This window comes from Sinocyclocheilus anshuiensis, unplaced genomic scaffold (assembly GCF_001515605.1).
Source record: "Sinocyclocheilus anshuiensis isolate Anshui unplaced genomic scaffold, SAMN03320099.WGS_v1.1 scaffold609, whole genome shotgun sequence".
Taxonomy (NCBI): domain Eukaryota; kingdom Metazoa; phylum Chordata; class Actinopteri; order Cypriniformes; family Cyprinidae; genus Sinocyclocheilus; species Sinocyclocheilus anshuiensis.
The window spans coordinates 885,864-900,758 of NW_015541011.1; the positions used below are offsets into that span (position 1 = coordinate 885,864).

Here is a 14,895-nt window from a genome sequence, read left to right on the forward strand (position 1 = left end):
TTCATTAGTTAACATAAACTGCCAATGAAAAATTCTTCTCAACATTCATTAATCTTAGGTATTCCTATATTTAATAACAGGTTGTTAAAATCGAAAATTGCAACTGTGTTGTTTAATGAGCTAACATGAACTAAGACTTGTATTTTTTTAACAAAGATTAATAACTTCTGTAGCAAATGTAGCTATTGCTCATTGTGAATGTTAATGCATTAACTAAGGTTAACTAATGAGGTCTTATTGTAAAGTGATACCTATTGGTCTTTATAGTTCTTTTGCACTTTAATCTGTGTAAAACTTTTAACTTTATACATGTTTCTGTATTGCTTTATTGCATTTAAATGTTCAGTTATTTTTGTTATAAGAAAAAAGTTATTAAACCTGTTATACTGTATTATGACAGCACTTTTTTAAAACTAAATGTCAATAGCGTGATAATACTGTATACCGTGATAAAAGCATGAGCAATTAATCGCAACATGAAAAATTGATACCGGCATATCCCTACTAACCAGACTTTAGCAATTTCAGTCTGAGTATGACATGGAGGAATTTTACAGACTGCTGTGTGAGCTGCAAAATAGACGCCACTCATTTTCATTGCACTTCCACTGTGATTGAATTGATCTTGGCACCACTAGAGTATATTAGAGCCACATTGTGAAATGCTGCTAAGTTTTACCAATAAATCAAACCTGTCAGACCCGTCAGGCAAAAACAAGCACACAGGCTCCTACACCCACACAAATAAGTGCTTGTGTTTCCTTGATCATTGTAACCGCATCGTGCATTTATTTATTTGTTTATTGGCACCTCCTTTACGTTACCATGGCGTCCCAAAAGCCATCCCTAAAACAGGACCATCCTGTACAGTTAGATATATAATTATATAATACAGGTAGTAACTTTTGCAAGTTACAGGTCTGTGTAAAAGTGTTATTGTTTCATAGGGAAGTTTAATCAGACTTTATTTCCAAGTAAATGTTACCACACAACTCATGAAAACCCTAATTACACCTTTATTTGCAGCTTTTGAAACCTTTCTGCCTTAATTGTGAATTCATTAGATGCACGTTTTGATCAAAACTTTCAAAACATTTATCCTCTTTCGTTTAGTTTGAGATGCCCCCTCTTTTTGAATCGGGAGCATTTCTGTTTGACCTACCCAGAATTCCAGCAGTCACCATGGTGTTGATGCAAGCTGCCACTTCTGTACTTCCCATGCTAACAAGAGAGACGTCATGCCAGCTCACTAGACTAAAAACTAAACCTCTCTCCTGAACGTCTCAACAGATTATACTTGATGTCTTAATGTTTTCTGTTTCCTCCTCTCTTGTCCTTTCTGTGACTTCAAACTGCTCTCTTATTATATCATCTGTTTTTCAATATTTCATGCTGAGTTTTCTAAGTCTGGAGCAGGGAGACCCGGCTGCACATGCAGGTGGAAGAGAAGTGTAAACTGAGTGTTGCGTCATTCCTTTCTCCTCCTCTGGAGAAGCTCAACAGTCATTTCTCATCAACGTGGGGCATTAATGAAAACAGAGCAGTGTGAGAAAGAGCCATACATTTCCCTTTTGGGAAAGCGGTTTGTCCTTAAAGGGGAAAGACACTAAGAGCACACTGTAAAAGAGCCTAGAGTTTCCCAGGAGTACTTTACTGACCACTTCCTTTGGAAGGAAGGGAGCATTAGAGAACAATGTCAAATGCAGTTTTATAAATCTGAAATATGGGTTTTTAGAAGATTATATCAAACACTGTGCCATAAATGTGTTTGAACACAGACTGTATTCAGAAGTTTGGGGTCAGTAAGTTTTACATGTTTTTAAAAGAAGTCTCTTATACTAAAAGACAGAAAGAGTAAAAACAATAATATTGTAAAATATTATTACAAATTAAAAGAGCTGTTTTATATTTTAATATATTTAAAAAATGTAATTTATTCCTATGGTAGCAAAGCTGAATTTTCAGCAGCCATTACTCCAGTCTTCAGTGTTAACATGATCCTTCAGAAATCATTCTAATATGTTGATTTGGTGCTAAAGAGACTTTCCTAAACTTACCTAATTCTAACTTATCGAATGTTAAAAACACTTTTGCTGCTTAACATTTTTTTTGGAAACGTTGAAAATGTATATATTTTTTTTTCATGATTTATTGATGAATAGAAAGTTCAAAAAAACTGATTTTGTTAAAAATAATAATTATTTTGTGACATTATAAATGTCATTTTTGATCAATTTAATGCATCCTTGTTGAATAATAATATAAATCTTACTGACCTCAAACTTTTCAACAGAAGAATATATATGGTTTCCAAAACTAAACATTTTTCACAGATCAACTAGTTGGTGGATCAATGTTTATTTGTGTAAATGGCTCCCAATACCCTACACAGCATCAGCAATCTTTGCTTTTTCCGGCAATTTCAGCAGTGCTTTAATGGAGGGTGTGTGAGTGAAGAGAACGTCCACACAGCTGAGAAGAGCATGCTTTTGTTTTTGCCAAATTCGTGTGGTTTGCATTGTCATAAAAACAGTGCAAAAACAGACATGTTCCAGTCACAGTTCTGTCAGCCTTCGGGCAACAATTTCCATTTCAGGGTGGTTAGGAAAGATTTTAGCTTGTATACTAACACTTTAAATGAACTCATATGTCTTCAGGACCAATACTGTTTGCTTATAATGTGCTTTGTGAATGTGCTGAACTCCAGTTTCGCTTTTGCATCTCAAATATACAAATACAGTTTACAATACTAATGTTAATTATAGCTAACACAGCTACAGTGGGATGCACACTTCTCATATCACTATGTAGGGCTGTGCAATTAATCGCATGCGATTGTGAAGCGCATCTCGTCAGTAAAGCCGGTTCCATGACTGGTAGTAAATCGCCATCACCTGCTTTCAGACGGAGCGGCATTTATTACACAGAACCATAGTTCACTGACAAGCTAGGCAATATCGCGTTCATAATCGAATGCGATTTATCTGCGATTATTAATGCGATATTGCCTAATTGTCAGTGAACTACGGCTCTGTGTATAAAATGCCCCTCCATCTGAAAGCAGGTGATGGAGATTTACTACTAATCACGGAACTGGCTTTACTGACGAGATGTGCATGACAATCGCATGCAATTAATTTCACAGCCCTATCACTATGTTTAGAATGGCAAGTTGACACAGTTAACCAGCATTCAAAGAAGATAGACAAAGCTTTTACAGGTGTGTTACAAGCACCATTATAGGTACACTGGTTAACATTAGTTAACTGTCCAAATGTTAAAGTATGAAACAAGGTATTAAGCTTCCCCGCTGGTGTAAATTCATTCTGTTTGGAGTCTAACAAATCCCAGTAAAAAAAGAAGAAAAATAGTGTTGTAGGAATGTCCCACTAGGGATCTGTAGGCTGTTAGATGATATTGAGATATTTCTGTTTCGGATGCACTTAGCAAACCCCAGCGGTTCAACATGCCTTTTTATTTGCTCTGTATATTGACCTTTGTGTTTTTTGTACTTAATATGAGCACTGAAGCCTTATATTAAAGACAAGAGACAACATTTAAAATGTGGTGTATGTGTCCTAGTCCTAAATTCACAAAGCTAATCTGATGTTGATCTGAGAATGTGCATTAAGTCAGATTTGCTCCAACAAGAAAAAGCACTGTTTACAACCAAGCAATTGAAGAGAGCATTTTTCCAGATTGTTTTTCCCAACATCAAAAGCAGCTTCAACAGTCAGCACTTTGTCATTAAGGCAACAGGGGGCTTGTCATTCTCTTGACACCTGGAGATGACATCATTTCTCCATCAGCGCATACTTTGTTTACCTGGCGCTAGAGAAGGTGAGAAATAATGCAAACACGTAAACACTAGGTTTACAGTTTGGGATTTGGTAAATAGCTTTTTAATCTTTGCCGTTTAATAGCACGACATTACTAGCAGTACAGTGAGGCTGAAAACCACACTGTACTGCTAGAATCCTTGTGAAGGATTGTAGTAGGCATTTAACGTTTTTTTCTCTGAAAGTTCAAATCATCAGATACACTGTTTACTTAAATGAGCCGTCTGCTGAGGCCTAAACAAAACAGAGCTTTGATCTTTCACACTGACGGCCAGATTGCCGCACACAGTCGCTCTTTTCGACGGGATGCTCTGTGTCTCTAATTAACTTTGGGCATGTACTGTTAGAGCAGCCGTAGGGAATTCTGCTCTGAAAACAGAACATGGAAGGGTTCCCTAAAAGCCTGCATAATTAATTTCTCTCTAAATGGATTAGAAAGCAAAGCGCTGCGGATATGGCAATCCATTTAGTAGTGGCTTTCTCCAAAAAAATAAAAAAAAAAACATGTAATTGCATAATGGCTCTAATGATCTCCTTCCTCACAAAGAATCTAGCATGGCTGTGGTGTGTCTCATAATATAGTTGACCAGACTGATCTAAGGTCATTACTGAGGGTCAACAAGACAAGGACATACAAGTTATGATATGTTGTACCACTGTAGCACAACAGACAATAACTACTCGACTCATAAGTACCTCTTTCTCTTGTTGACACTCTTAGCCCTCTTTCCCCATGAGTGGGAACAGGATAAGCCTTTTTCCCAGAATGCATCAGTGTAGTTTGGAGGGAGCGAATGGCAGCAGCTGTCGTCATGGAATTGCCCTATGGGAACTGACCTCAGTCAATTCGAACAATAATACCACAGACTCATTGAGAGAGAGACCGTATTGTCTGTGGTGGGATTGCTAATGTTACAAGACATGAGAATCGATGAGCAGGGCATCAGAAATGTGGGGTTAGATGGGGTCATTCCGCACCCTTTTACAAGTTTATTTAAAATTATTAGTTCAATTTCTGGAACTGCATTCCATGACATCCTTAATCAGTTTTGTTTGTTGCAGTTCGTTTTCAATGGAGCAGTTCTTTCATTGCGTTTCGCAATCACACCTTTTTAAAACCGCATAAGTGGTTACAGACAGAGACCTCGAACATAACGTGTGCTTACACAAAAACCAAAACAGCCCGATATTGCCAAAGACCTTTCTATTTGAAATGGTCTGCATTTAATTAGTGCTGGACAAGTTTATGACCCCTTTTACAAGTTTATTTAAAATTATTAGTTCAATTTCTGGAACTGCATTCCATGACATCCTTAATCAGTTTTGTTTGTTGCAGTTCGTTTTCAATGGAGCAGTTCTTTCATTGCGTTTCGCAATCACACCTTTTTAAAACCGCATAAGTGGTTACAGACAGAGACCTCGAACATAACGTGTGCTTACACAAAAACCAAAACAGCCCGATATTGCCAAAGACCTTTCTATTTGAAATGGTCTGCATTTAATTAGTGCTGGACGTGGGCAAGTGTTTATACAGCTCTGTATCCATTTTATAGCTTGTGCTGCAGCATGTTACTCATTAACTGAGCGTATAAATCACAACATACAATGACTAAGACAATGCAACAGTAAATAACTGTAGGTGCTTGCATTACTATTACAATTCATTATACTTAAGGTGACTTTTCACTATCTTTGATAAATACGAAACAACAAACCGGAAGTCATTCATTTCCAATGGAGAGTAGTACAGGAGCTGCGTGGAGTTCAGACCATATGTGTATGCAACATTTTTGGATCCGATTTGAGCTTTTGAACTTTTGCGTGTATGCGACTGCCTGACCAGATGTGATGTATTATAATTAAAACTATGAGCACAAGGTGAGAATTAACAATATTTTTGGAGTAAAACATTTTTTTTTTCAACAATATTTCAAAAAAATGGGCAGTATAAGTATGTTTTAATAATTTTATAATGATTTAATCATTATAAAATAAAACAATAAGCCCCACTCTGCTTCGCGTCGTGCCTAACAACGCCACTTAGCTGTTCTAAATTCACCGTAAACCACGGCTTCACAGGGATTATTGCTTTTATAAAACGGTTATTCCATATATGTAGTGAGGTTTCACAAAATAAAACAGAGCAAATAATGTGTAATGATATTAATAAAAACAGTATTCTTCCACCAAACAATGTAGTTCCTCAGAATCAGTTGTGGTTGCAACAAAGTGGTTGCCAAGCAACACTTTACAACAGCTTCGAACGTGGCTCAGCCAATCAGAATCAAGGACCGGAACTATCCGTTTTATAATAATTATTTTGGACATGCTTATTACTGCCCCCTTTTTTAATGTTTTCTTTTTTTATGTTGTTTAACCTGCCATGTTTTTCTTTTAGACATATCAGAGGTCATTTGTTTTGTATAGATATGTTCATTCATTATTCATTCATTTCATTATACCATTTTGCAATGTGTAACAGCTGCTTTATGACCAACTTAAAAGATATATAAAATATTATATAGAAAAGTATATACAGTAAGTATTATATAAGTATTACAAAGTATATTATATTAATATCAATATCTTATATTAATATAACACTTTAATGTTAGCAATAATATTAAAATATTAATATTAATTGCAGAGCATTCATATGCAGATATTAATTTGTGACTCATTTATGTTCAGATATTATTAAGGTGGGCAGCAACCACCTAGTAACAATAACCCTAGTGACAATTTAGAAATGCCAAATATCAGTGCTAGAACAGTCAGAACACGTTAATAATTGCTTAGCAACACCTTGGCAACCACCCACAGTACCTTAGCATCATGCTGGTGAGTTTTGCCGACCACCACTCCGTAAAGTGAAAAAAAATGTTTTTTGTAGTTTTTTTTTTATTGTATTGACACATTATCTATAATTTTTATATTTATCATTGTATTTACTAATATATACTGTTAAGTAACACTTAACACTGTAATAGCTTTAACACAACTGACATCCATTATTTGGATTTTACAGTGAAGTGTTCAGTAAAACATTCACATGTGTGATTTTCCCCTAATGGGGCACAATTATTTGCCTCCTTGTGTGAGATACAGGGAAAACGCTACAGCAGTGCCACTCTGGAAAATAATTGGGGGAATTTTATGGAGATAGAATTGTTGCTTAATTCCAAATAAATAGATTACGATCCATAAATAAATGTAAAGAGATTAACAAACATTAAACATATTGACAAATAAATAGAATGAGATCCACAAATAAATCATAAAGTTTTACAAACATGAATTAAATTCACAAATAAATAAAATGAGATTTGCAAATAAAAAAACATATTCACAAATATATATTTATGTCACAACCACAACTTTGCCTGGCATTTATTTGTGAATCGCGTCCTGTGCATTTGTAGATAGCTACACGCATTTGTGAATTGCGTCCTGTGCATTTGTAGATAGCTACACGCATTTGTGAATCGTGTCCTGTGCATTTGCGAATTGTGAAACATTTCTTGCATCAAGACGTGCTGACAATCCACAAATACGTGGACTCCACCCACCGTCTACTCAAGCCAATCAGATAACAGCCACATTTCGCTGACCAATCGTAGCACGATCTCGCTATAGCCAATCACGTTTTGCTTTACAATCAGGGCGGTCTCGTCCTGAGATAACTTCATTCATCTGCATTGGCTCAAATAGGTAATATAAGGGCCATAAAATGGGAACAGTAAAAGATGTTTAAAATTGGATTTCGTTAGACCATTAGACTGTGTATTATGCCAAGCCACAGTATTATATTTTACGTGCCTTTGAAAATGCCAGAGAAACAGAGCTTTAAATCACGGCTATGGGAACAACGCTACTGGATTCAAATGCGCTATGGAAGCGTCATGTTATTCAATATGGAAATAAAAGTGTCAATAAGTAACTGACTAATAAATAACTGAACTCAACCTCATAATAAACATTTGTTTGTGTAATAGGTTAAATTGCCGTCACACAACAGCCAACAGCATTTCCTAGTTTTTCAGTCAAGACGATGTAAATGAGCTGCTATGTGGATCTAACGATGTATGACGTTTTTGATATTCTGTGGTGGTCAGTTCACAGCAGTGATAAAAATTAATCTACCAATAAGCTTAAATATATATATTGATTACCTTTTATAAGCATTTTTACATTTATAAAGCCATTTTTTTTAAAGTGTGCATCATCTTTTTGAGTCAAATTCTTGCATATAATTTGTCAATTAGAATAATGAGACATTTGGGCTGTTACCAAGCAAATAGTATAAATATCAACAAAATTAATCTTTGCAATGCAGAGGAAACACAGAAGCTGCATCTGCAGTGGTATTTAGATGACACACTGTTTAATGCAGCTCAGAGGGACATGGGATGCTTTAACTTGCAGTTACAAATGCATAGATAATGTTTTGATATTTTAAACAAAATAAACGTGGACTACTGACATTTGAAATTATTTAAAAAATGAAAAGATACTTTATCTCTTTCCCCGCCATTGACGAGTTATCTCGTCTTTTAGAAGAAAACGCTTCCCCGCCAAAGACAAGTTTTTACGGCTTTTCGTGTTTTCACTGTTATACACTAGGGGTCGCTATTACACATCTTCTGAACGACTACAAAACCTCCCGAACAAAAACACATGTGTACAGGACGATCTCTTATGTAAACAGATGCATATGAAAAATAATGCGATCATCAGCAATGGCAGCAAATGAAAACTGCATAATGTTACGGAGTAAAATGTTGATCCAGGAAGTGGTATATGTCTGTGCAATAGTGATGCGCGGATGAGCTAAAACGTCACCCGAATCCGCAGCTTCAAATAAATTATCCACCCGCCAACCGCCCGCACCTGTATTTTTGTCTGATTTAGATAACCGCACCCGATCATCACATTAGGGTTCGTACAGTCATAAAAAATCTGGAAAAGTCATTGAACAACAATTTCCAGGCCTAGAAAGTTTTGTAAAAATAAATAAACTCAAAAAGTTTTTGAAAAGTCATGAAAATCTATTTCACAATTCTCTGTATAATAGAATTATGCTTATATTACCTATTTGAGCCAATGCAGATGAATGTAAAGCAAAACGTGATTGGCTATAGCAAGATCGTGCTACGATTGGTCAGCGAAATGTGGCTGTTATCTGATTGGCTTGAGTAGACGGTGGGTGGAGTCCACGTATTTGTGGATTGTCAGCATGTCTTGACTGCAAGAAATGTTTCACAATTCGCAAATGCACAGGACGCGATTCACAAATGCGTGCAGCTATCTACAAATGCACAGGACGCGATTCACAAATGCGTGCAGCTATCTACAAATGCACAGGACGCGATTCACAAATAAACGCCAGGCAAAGTTGTGGTTGTGACATACATATATATTTCTGAATATGTTTTTTTATTTGCAAATCTCATTTTATTTATTTGTGAATTTAATTCATGTTTGTGAAACTTTAAGACTTATTTGTGGATCTCATTCTATTTATTTGTCAACGTTTAATTTGTTCATCTCTTTACATTTATTTGTTGATCATGAGCCATTTATTTGGAATTAAGCAACAATTCCATCTTCATGAATCTCATTCTATTTATTTGTCAATATGTTTAATGTTTGTTAATCTCTTTACATTTATTTATGGATTGTAATCTATTTATTTGGAATTAAGCAACAGTTATATCTCCATAGAATGGTTTCTGCCTGTGCAAATCCCACTGAAGCCCTGTTTAGTTGCAGCTATTGCCCTTTGTCCTTGTCTCGCTAAATCGCCATTACATTTCTCCCCAAACCCTCTGAAATGAATGCTGTCGGTGTTGAGTGGTGCCCCGTTTCATCCTGTAATCAGAGAGAGGGGAAATACGAGACACACAGAGGCAGAGACTAGTAACATGCCACTAATGTGCCGTGTTGATCCCCTCCTGAGGTTTAGCAGACTGGATTCGGTTGTAATAAGTGACGTGACATGTGGCCAAGTATGGTGACCCATACTCGGAATTAGTGCTCTGCATTTACCCATCCAAAGTGCACACACACAGCAGTGAACACACACACACCGTGAACACACACCCGGAGCAGTGGGCAGCCATTTATGCTGAGGCGCCCAGGGAGCAGTTGGGGTTCGGTGCCTTGCTCAAGGGTACCTCAGTCGTGGTATTGAAGGTGGGAGAGAGCGCTGTACATTCACTCCCCCCACCTACAATCCCTGCCGGTACGAGACTCGAACCCACAACCTTTGGGTTATGAGTCCAACTCTCTAACCATAAGCCCTCCTGGTTGAGGACTGATGCCCTATTATTAACACATTGTCTCCCCCGGGATTCAGGAAGTGAGCGCACAGACCCTCTGCAGCAGCTCCCAGAGAAACAGCCGCTTTTAGAGTCTTACCTCAGCTCAGAGTCACCCATGGGAGCATAATCAGTGTAATGATTACATGCTCTCTAAGTAAGACCTACCAGAAGTGGATGTCTTGCAAAGATTCTGTAAATCAAATAAATCAATAGCACAGCTTGTATGCCATTATAGCTTTAGCATTTATACCCAATGACCTTGTATTTTATATAATATTGGTGAGCACTATGCTTTGTTTTTCCAAAATAGTAAATGAAAACACATGAATGTGTCATGAAAATGTAATTTATAGTCTGCATTTAGTAAAGAAGTGTATCCTTTTTGGGGCATGTGAAAGTAACATTTTATTTGATTTGATTTTACTTTACTTTTATTTTATTATTTTTCTCTGCATAATAAACTGAAATAGGAGGAAGTATTTGACAGAAAAATGCCAGTTCACGTTTAAACATTATACTTTTTTTTCTAAACCGATTTCCCGAATACTCGTTATTTTATTTTATTTTATTTTATTTTTTACTGGAATAGGAGGAAGTATGTGACAGAAAAAAATGTCAGTTCACGGTTAAACCTAATACTTTTTTTTTTTTGGCTTTCATTTCTGTGTATGTTGGACTGAAAGACAAGTGGGATTCAACCATTAAGCCAATGACAGATGAAGAGAACATTTTGTCATCTGCCATGAAGTGATGAAGTTTGTATTTACAGCCTGTTGACATTGATTCGACATGCGTCTTAAGACCAGAGGAGCTGCTATCTTGAAATTATGTCATTTTAGCATGAGAGTACTGCTTCATTCTGCTAGCCTGTGGAGAGATGAGATGAAAGCGCTTTTCCACACATTTCATTTTACACACTGTCTGAATCACCACCAAATTCTCAAGTGGCTCGTCTGAAGTCATAAAAAAGCCATTCTAAAGTATTCTGAAGGGAATTTGAGTAAATCACAGTGCCCTTAACCCTCTTAACAAACACCCCCTACTGCTATCACTTAAGCACAACCATACGTTTTGTACACATAAGAGTGAATACAGGTAAAATGGGTCAATTTGGGGGTTTTTTTCTGACAATTTGTCATTGGTGATACTGCTTCTTATTGATGCCGTTGTCATGGAACCAGAGAAACAGTCTGTAGGAACTGCCATGATATGATGCAGTGCAGTATCTTTGATTAAGAGATGAACATCTGTCTCTGAGCTAGATGTGAGCACACAAATGCTCATTCAACACTAATTCAGACACTTTTTGTGGCAAGTTTTAGCTTTCTCACTGCCAGCCAGTAGAAAACATTTTACATTATTATCAAATACACTAAAAAGCAGGGGCTCTGAACTGACCCAACAGTGAATCCCAGGTTTGTTCAGGGGGGATTGAAATGAAACTTAAAAAAAAAAAGATAATTAATACCTTCATACTTGAAAATTATGATTAAAAACCATGCAAAGTAAAAGAGAATGCCACCCATACTACATTGAATATGGGTTAATTTGACAATAAACAAAAAAGAAAATAATTTATTTCTTAATATTATATTATTAATACATTTAAATGTTTATTATAGAAAACTACAGTGTAAAATCTGTGTCTTGAAGAAAATAAACAACTGAAAAGCATGATCACATATCTGACTTTTGCACATTTATCATATTTCCAGTATTAAATCTTTTTGGCTCGGTTTTGCTGACATTCTTCCCTCTCTGCTCTCTTTTTTCCATATCTGCACATAGATGCAATCGAGAGGTCGGCCAAGAGCTTTTCCCCCGAAAGAGTCTTCAATTACACCTCTCTGCACCTCAGTAAAGAGGATAACATGCTGTACGTTGGCGCTCGAGAGACTCTCTTCGCACTCAATATCACCGATATCAGCAGAACACAGCTGCAGCGTAATGTGAGTATGTCTGTGTGTTTTATTTTGGAGGATGTATAAGCATGTGCATTAGTCTGTAATATGGGCATTAGTAAACGAGAGTGGACTATCAGTAATGTTGGGTATAGACATCACTTAAGCACAACCATACGTTTTGTACACATAAGAGTGAATACAGGTAAAGTGGGTCAATTTGTTGTTTTTTTCTGACAATTTGTCATTGGTAAAAAAAAAATACTATCCAAATGGCTAAAATTTATATGGAGCTTGAGTTCAATAACTCACCGATGCAGTTCACTGCAGTGAATGAATAATGAATAATGAGTTAAATTTCATTTATTCATCACACAAAACAATTTTATGATTCCAGAATACTTGAAATATTGTGCAAAGGTCAGTAAGGACCAACTTTATAATACTTTTATTGGTCTTTTGTGTCCTTTTTGAAGCTTTAGTTTCCATTCATTGCAAGTGTCCTACTTTACCAGTTGTCCCACTTCCCCCTATTGTATTTTTGCAGGGTATTACTCCATTTTACTTTTCAACAAATTAACTTTTTAAGTCAAAAATAGATTTTCACAGTTCACTGCAAGTATTCTGCGTTGCTTGATTCATTCTGAACATTATAGAAAGGCGAGACTGCAATATGTTACAGCCAACTCACACTGTAGGCCTACTCATGTCCGTGTTTATGCATCGTCTTACTTTAAATGCACACTTTAATGTAACCGCAGCTTGCAATTTTCACTTTTTCAGTTAACATGGAGCACACCACAGAGAAAGAGAGAGGAGTGCAGTTTCAAAGGGAAAGATTTACAGGTGAGTGAATGAGATATTCATCAAAGTGTATATTTGTATCTGTATATCTGTATATTTCAGCATGAAGTTCCATGTCGATTCATATAACTCCAGTAAGAAGTGGGTCTCTAAAATAGATATTTGCAATATGACTGAGCTAAATTTGAATCCGAGAAACTGCCTGTCGCACTACTTTTAGTTCGTAGGAACAATTATTGCCTTGACACGTCCACACTGTAATTTCCCTGAAAGCTTGACACTGCATAAAGGCTGTTATTAGATTAATAATCCACATGCCTAATTTGCTGCCAGCTTGATTTGTCTTGGGAGCCAGGTTTGGATGGATGTTGGGACCCTGATGAAGACACAGTAATAACTGCTGTTTCTTGATACCGATGACACACAGCTGCCAGAAACCTCTCCCAGACTATTACAGAGGATTTAGATCAAACCTAGTGATGTGAAAACAAGTTCTGAGGCCCAGCCAGCCAACACTTGTGCACACAACCTGGTGCTTGCTTTGAACATTTGCCTTTATTTAACATTCAACTCTTTATGTGTATTAGTTTTGTAACTTTGAAAATTAATTAGCACGATTATCATATGTTCAGCGAAAAAAGAAAAATCTGTCATCATTTACTTATTACATTTCATTTACTTATGTTGTTCCAAACCTGTTTGACTGTGTTTCTTCTCTCGAATACAAAAGAAGATATTTTGAAGAGTGTTGGGAAACAAACAACAGTGGAACCCATTGGGTTCTATTGTATGTATGGAAAAAAATACTGAGACATTTCTAAAAATATCTTCTTTTATTTACCACTAAAGAAGAAAGGTCAAATAGGTTTGGAACAACAGGAGAGGAAATGATGACAAAATTGTCATTTTTGGGTAAAAAAATCCCTTTAAAAACAATCAGAAATTGCTCATACATGTCTAAATTTGATCATTTTGATTAAATCACACTTTATCCGCATATCATTTGATTTAAACTGAAAATTCTGTCATCATCTGTCCTCCCTTGAGTTGCTCCAAACTTTATTATTAAAAAAATCAGTTGTATTAGCAATTAGTTTACTTACATTCTGTTTTTAAAGACTGATCCGAAATCATGATATTAATTGTGATAATTTAATTCTATTAAGAACCATAGTTTTTACTTGTAAGAAAGTTGTACTTGCACTTGTAAGAAATAAAAGCAAATCTGCACATAATTTTGTGGGGGGAAAGCATGTTCATATTTCCCTCCTTACGTTACAACCTACAAATTTTAATAATAGTTTGTATTTGTGTTATATCTTTCTAGACAGTTTTTCCTTGCTAGTGTTAATTAAAATAATAATAAAAAATAAAAAATGTATTAAAAACATTTTGTATTGTATTTTTATTACAATGTAATTCTTACCCATAGTGAAAAATAAATATATTAACATGTTTTTGAAATACATTTATTTCATGCTAAACACAGTAAACTACAAATACATTTACATATTTGTGAACCTAATAATACCCTGTAATTGAACTTTTAGTATACTAAACTGGTATACTTAAAGTCTGCTAAATTCTAACAACTAATTTTGTACTTAATGCACTTTAATTGTGCGGAAGTAGTGCTAAAGTCCAACTAAAGATATACTTAAGTATATTTGATTGTGCTAAAGTGAAACTATTGCAAGTATACTTCAGGTACACTTTAAATATCTTACATTTAAAGACAGATATTATTTAAAGATCATAAAGTCCTCATCAATAGTGACATTAAAACATATTTTAGGCATATTATTAAGAAATGTGCATTGTGAACAAGTGATACTCCAAATAAAGTTTAACCCTCAATCGTCATTCGGGACAAATTTGGGCAAAATCTTTTTTTTTTTTTTTTTTAAATAGTTTCCTTAATCCGAGTGGTTCAAGACTTGGCTACTTTTCGTAAGTTTGCCACCTGAACACACACACAAAAAAAGAGGACTTGATTCAACAAAGTTAAGTGGTTGAAAAAAAAAAAAA

At 35.6% G+C, this 14,895-nt stretch overlaps 1 protein-coding gene across 1 annotated transcript in view; it reads left to right on the plus strand.

Moving 5' to 3' along the window:
• Positions 1-14,895, plus strand: part of LOC107690368 (semaphorin-4B-like) — a 69,140-nt gene that overhangs the window by 34,352 nt on the left and 19,893 nt on the right. Inside the window, exons 3-4 of the mRNA XM_016488677.1 lie at positions 11,951-12,111; positions 12,847-12,909. Coding sequence (XP_016344163.1) covers positions 11,951-12,111; positions 12,847-12,909 — 224 coding nt within the window. The remainder of the gene's footprint in view (positions 1-11,950; positions 12,112-12,846; positions 12,910-14,895) is intronic.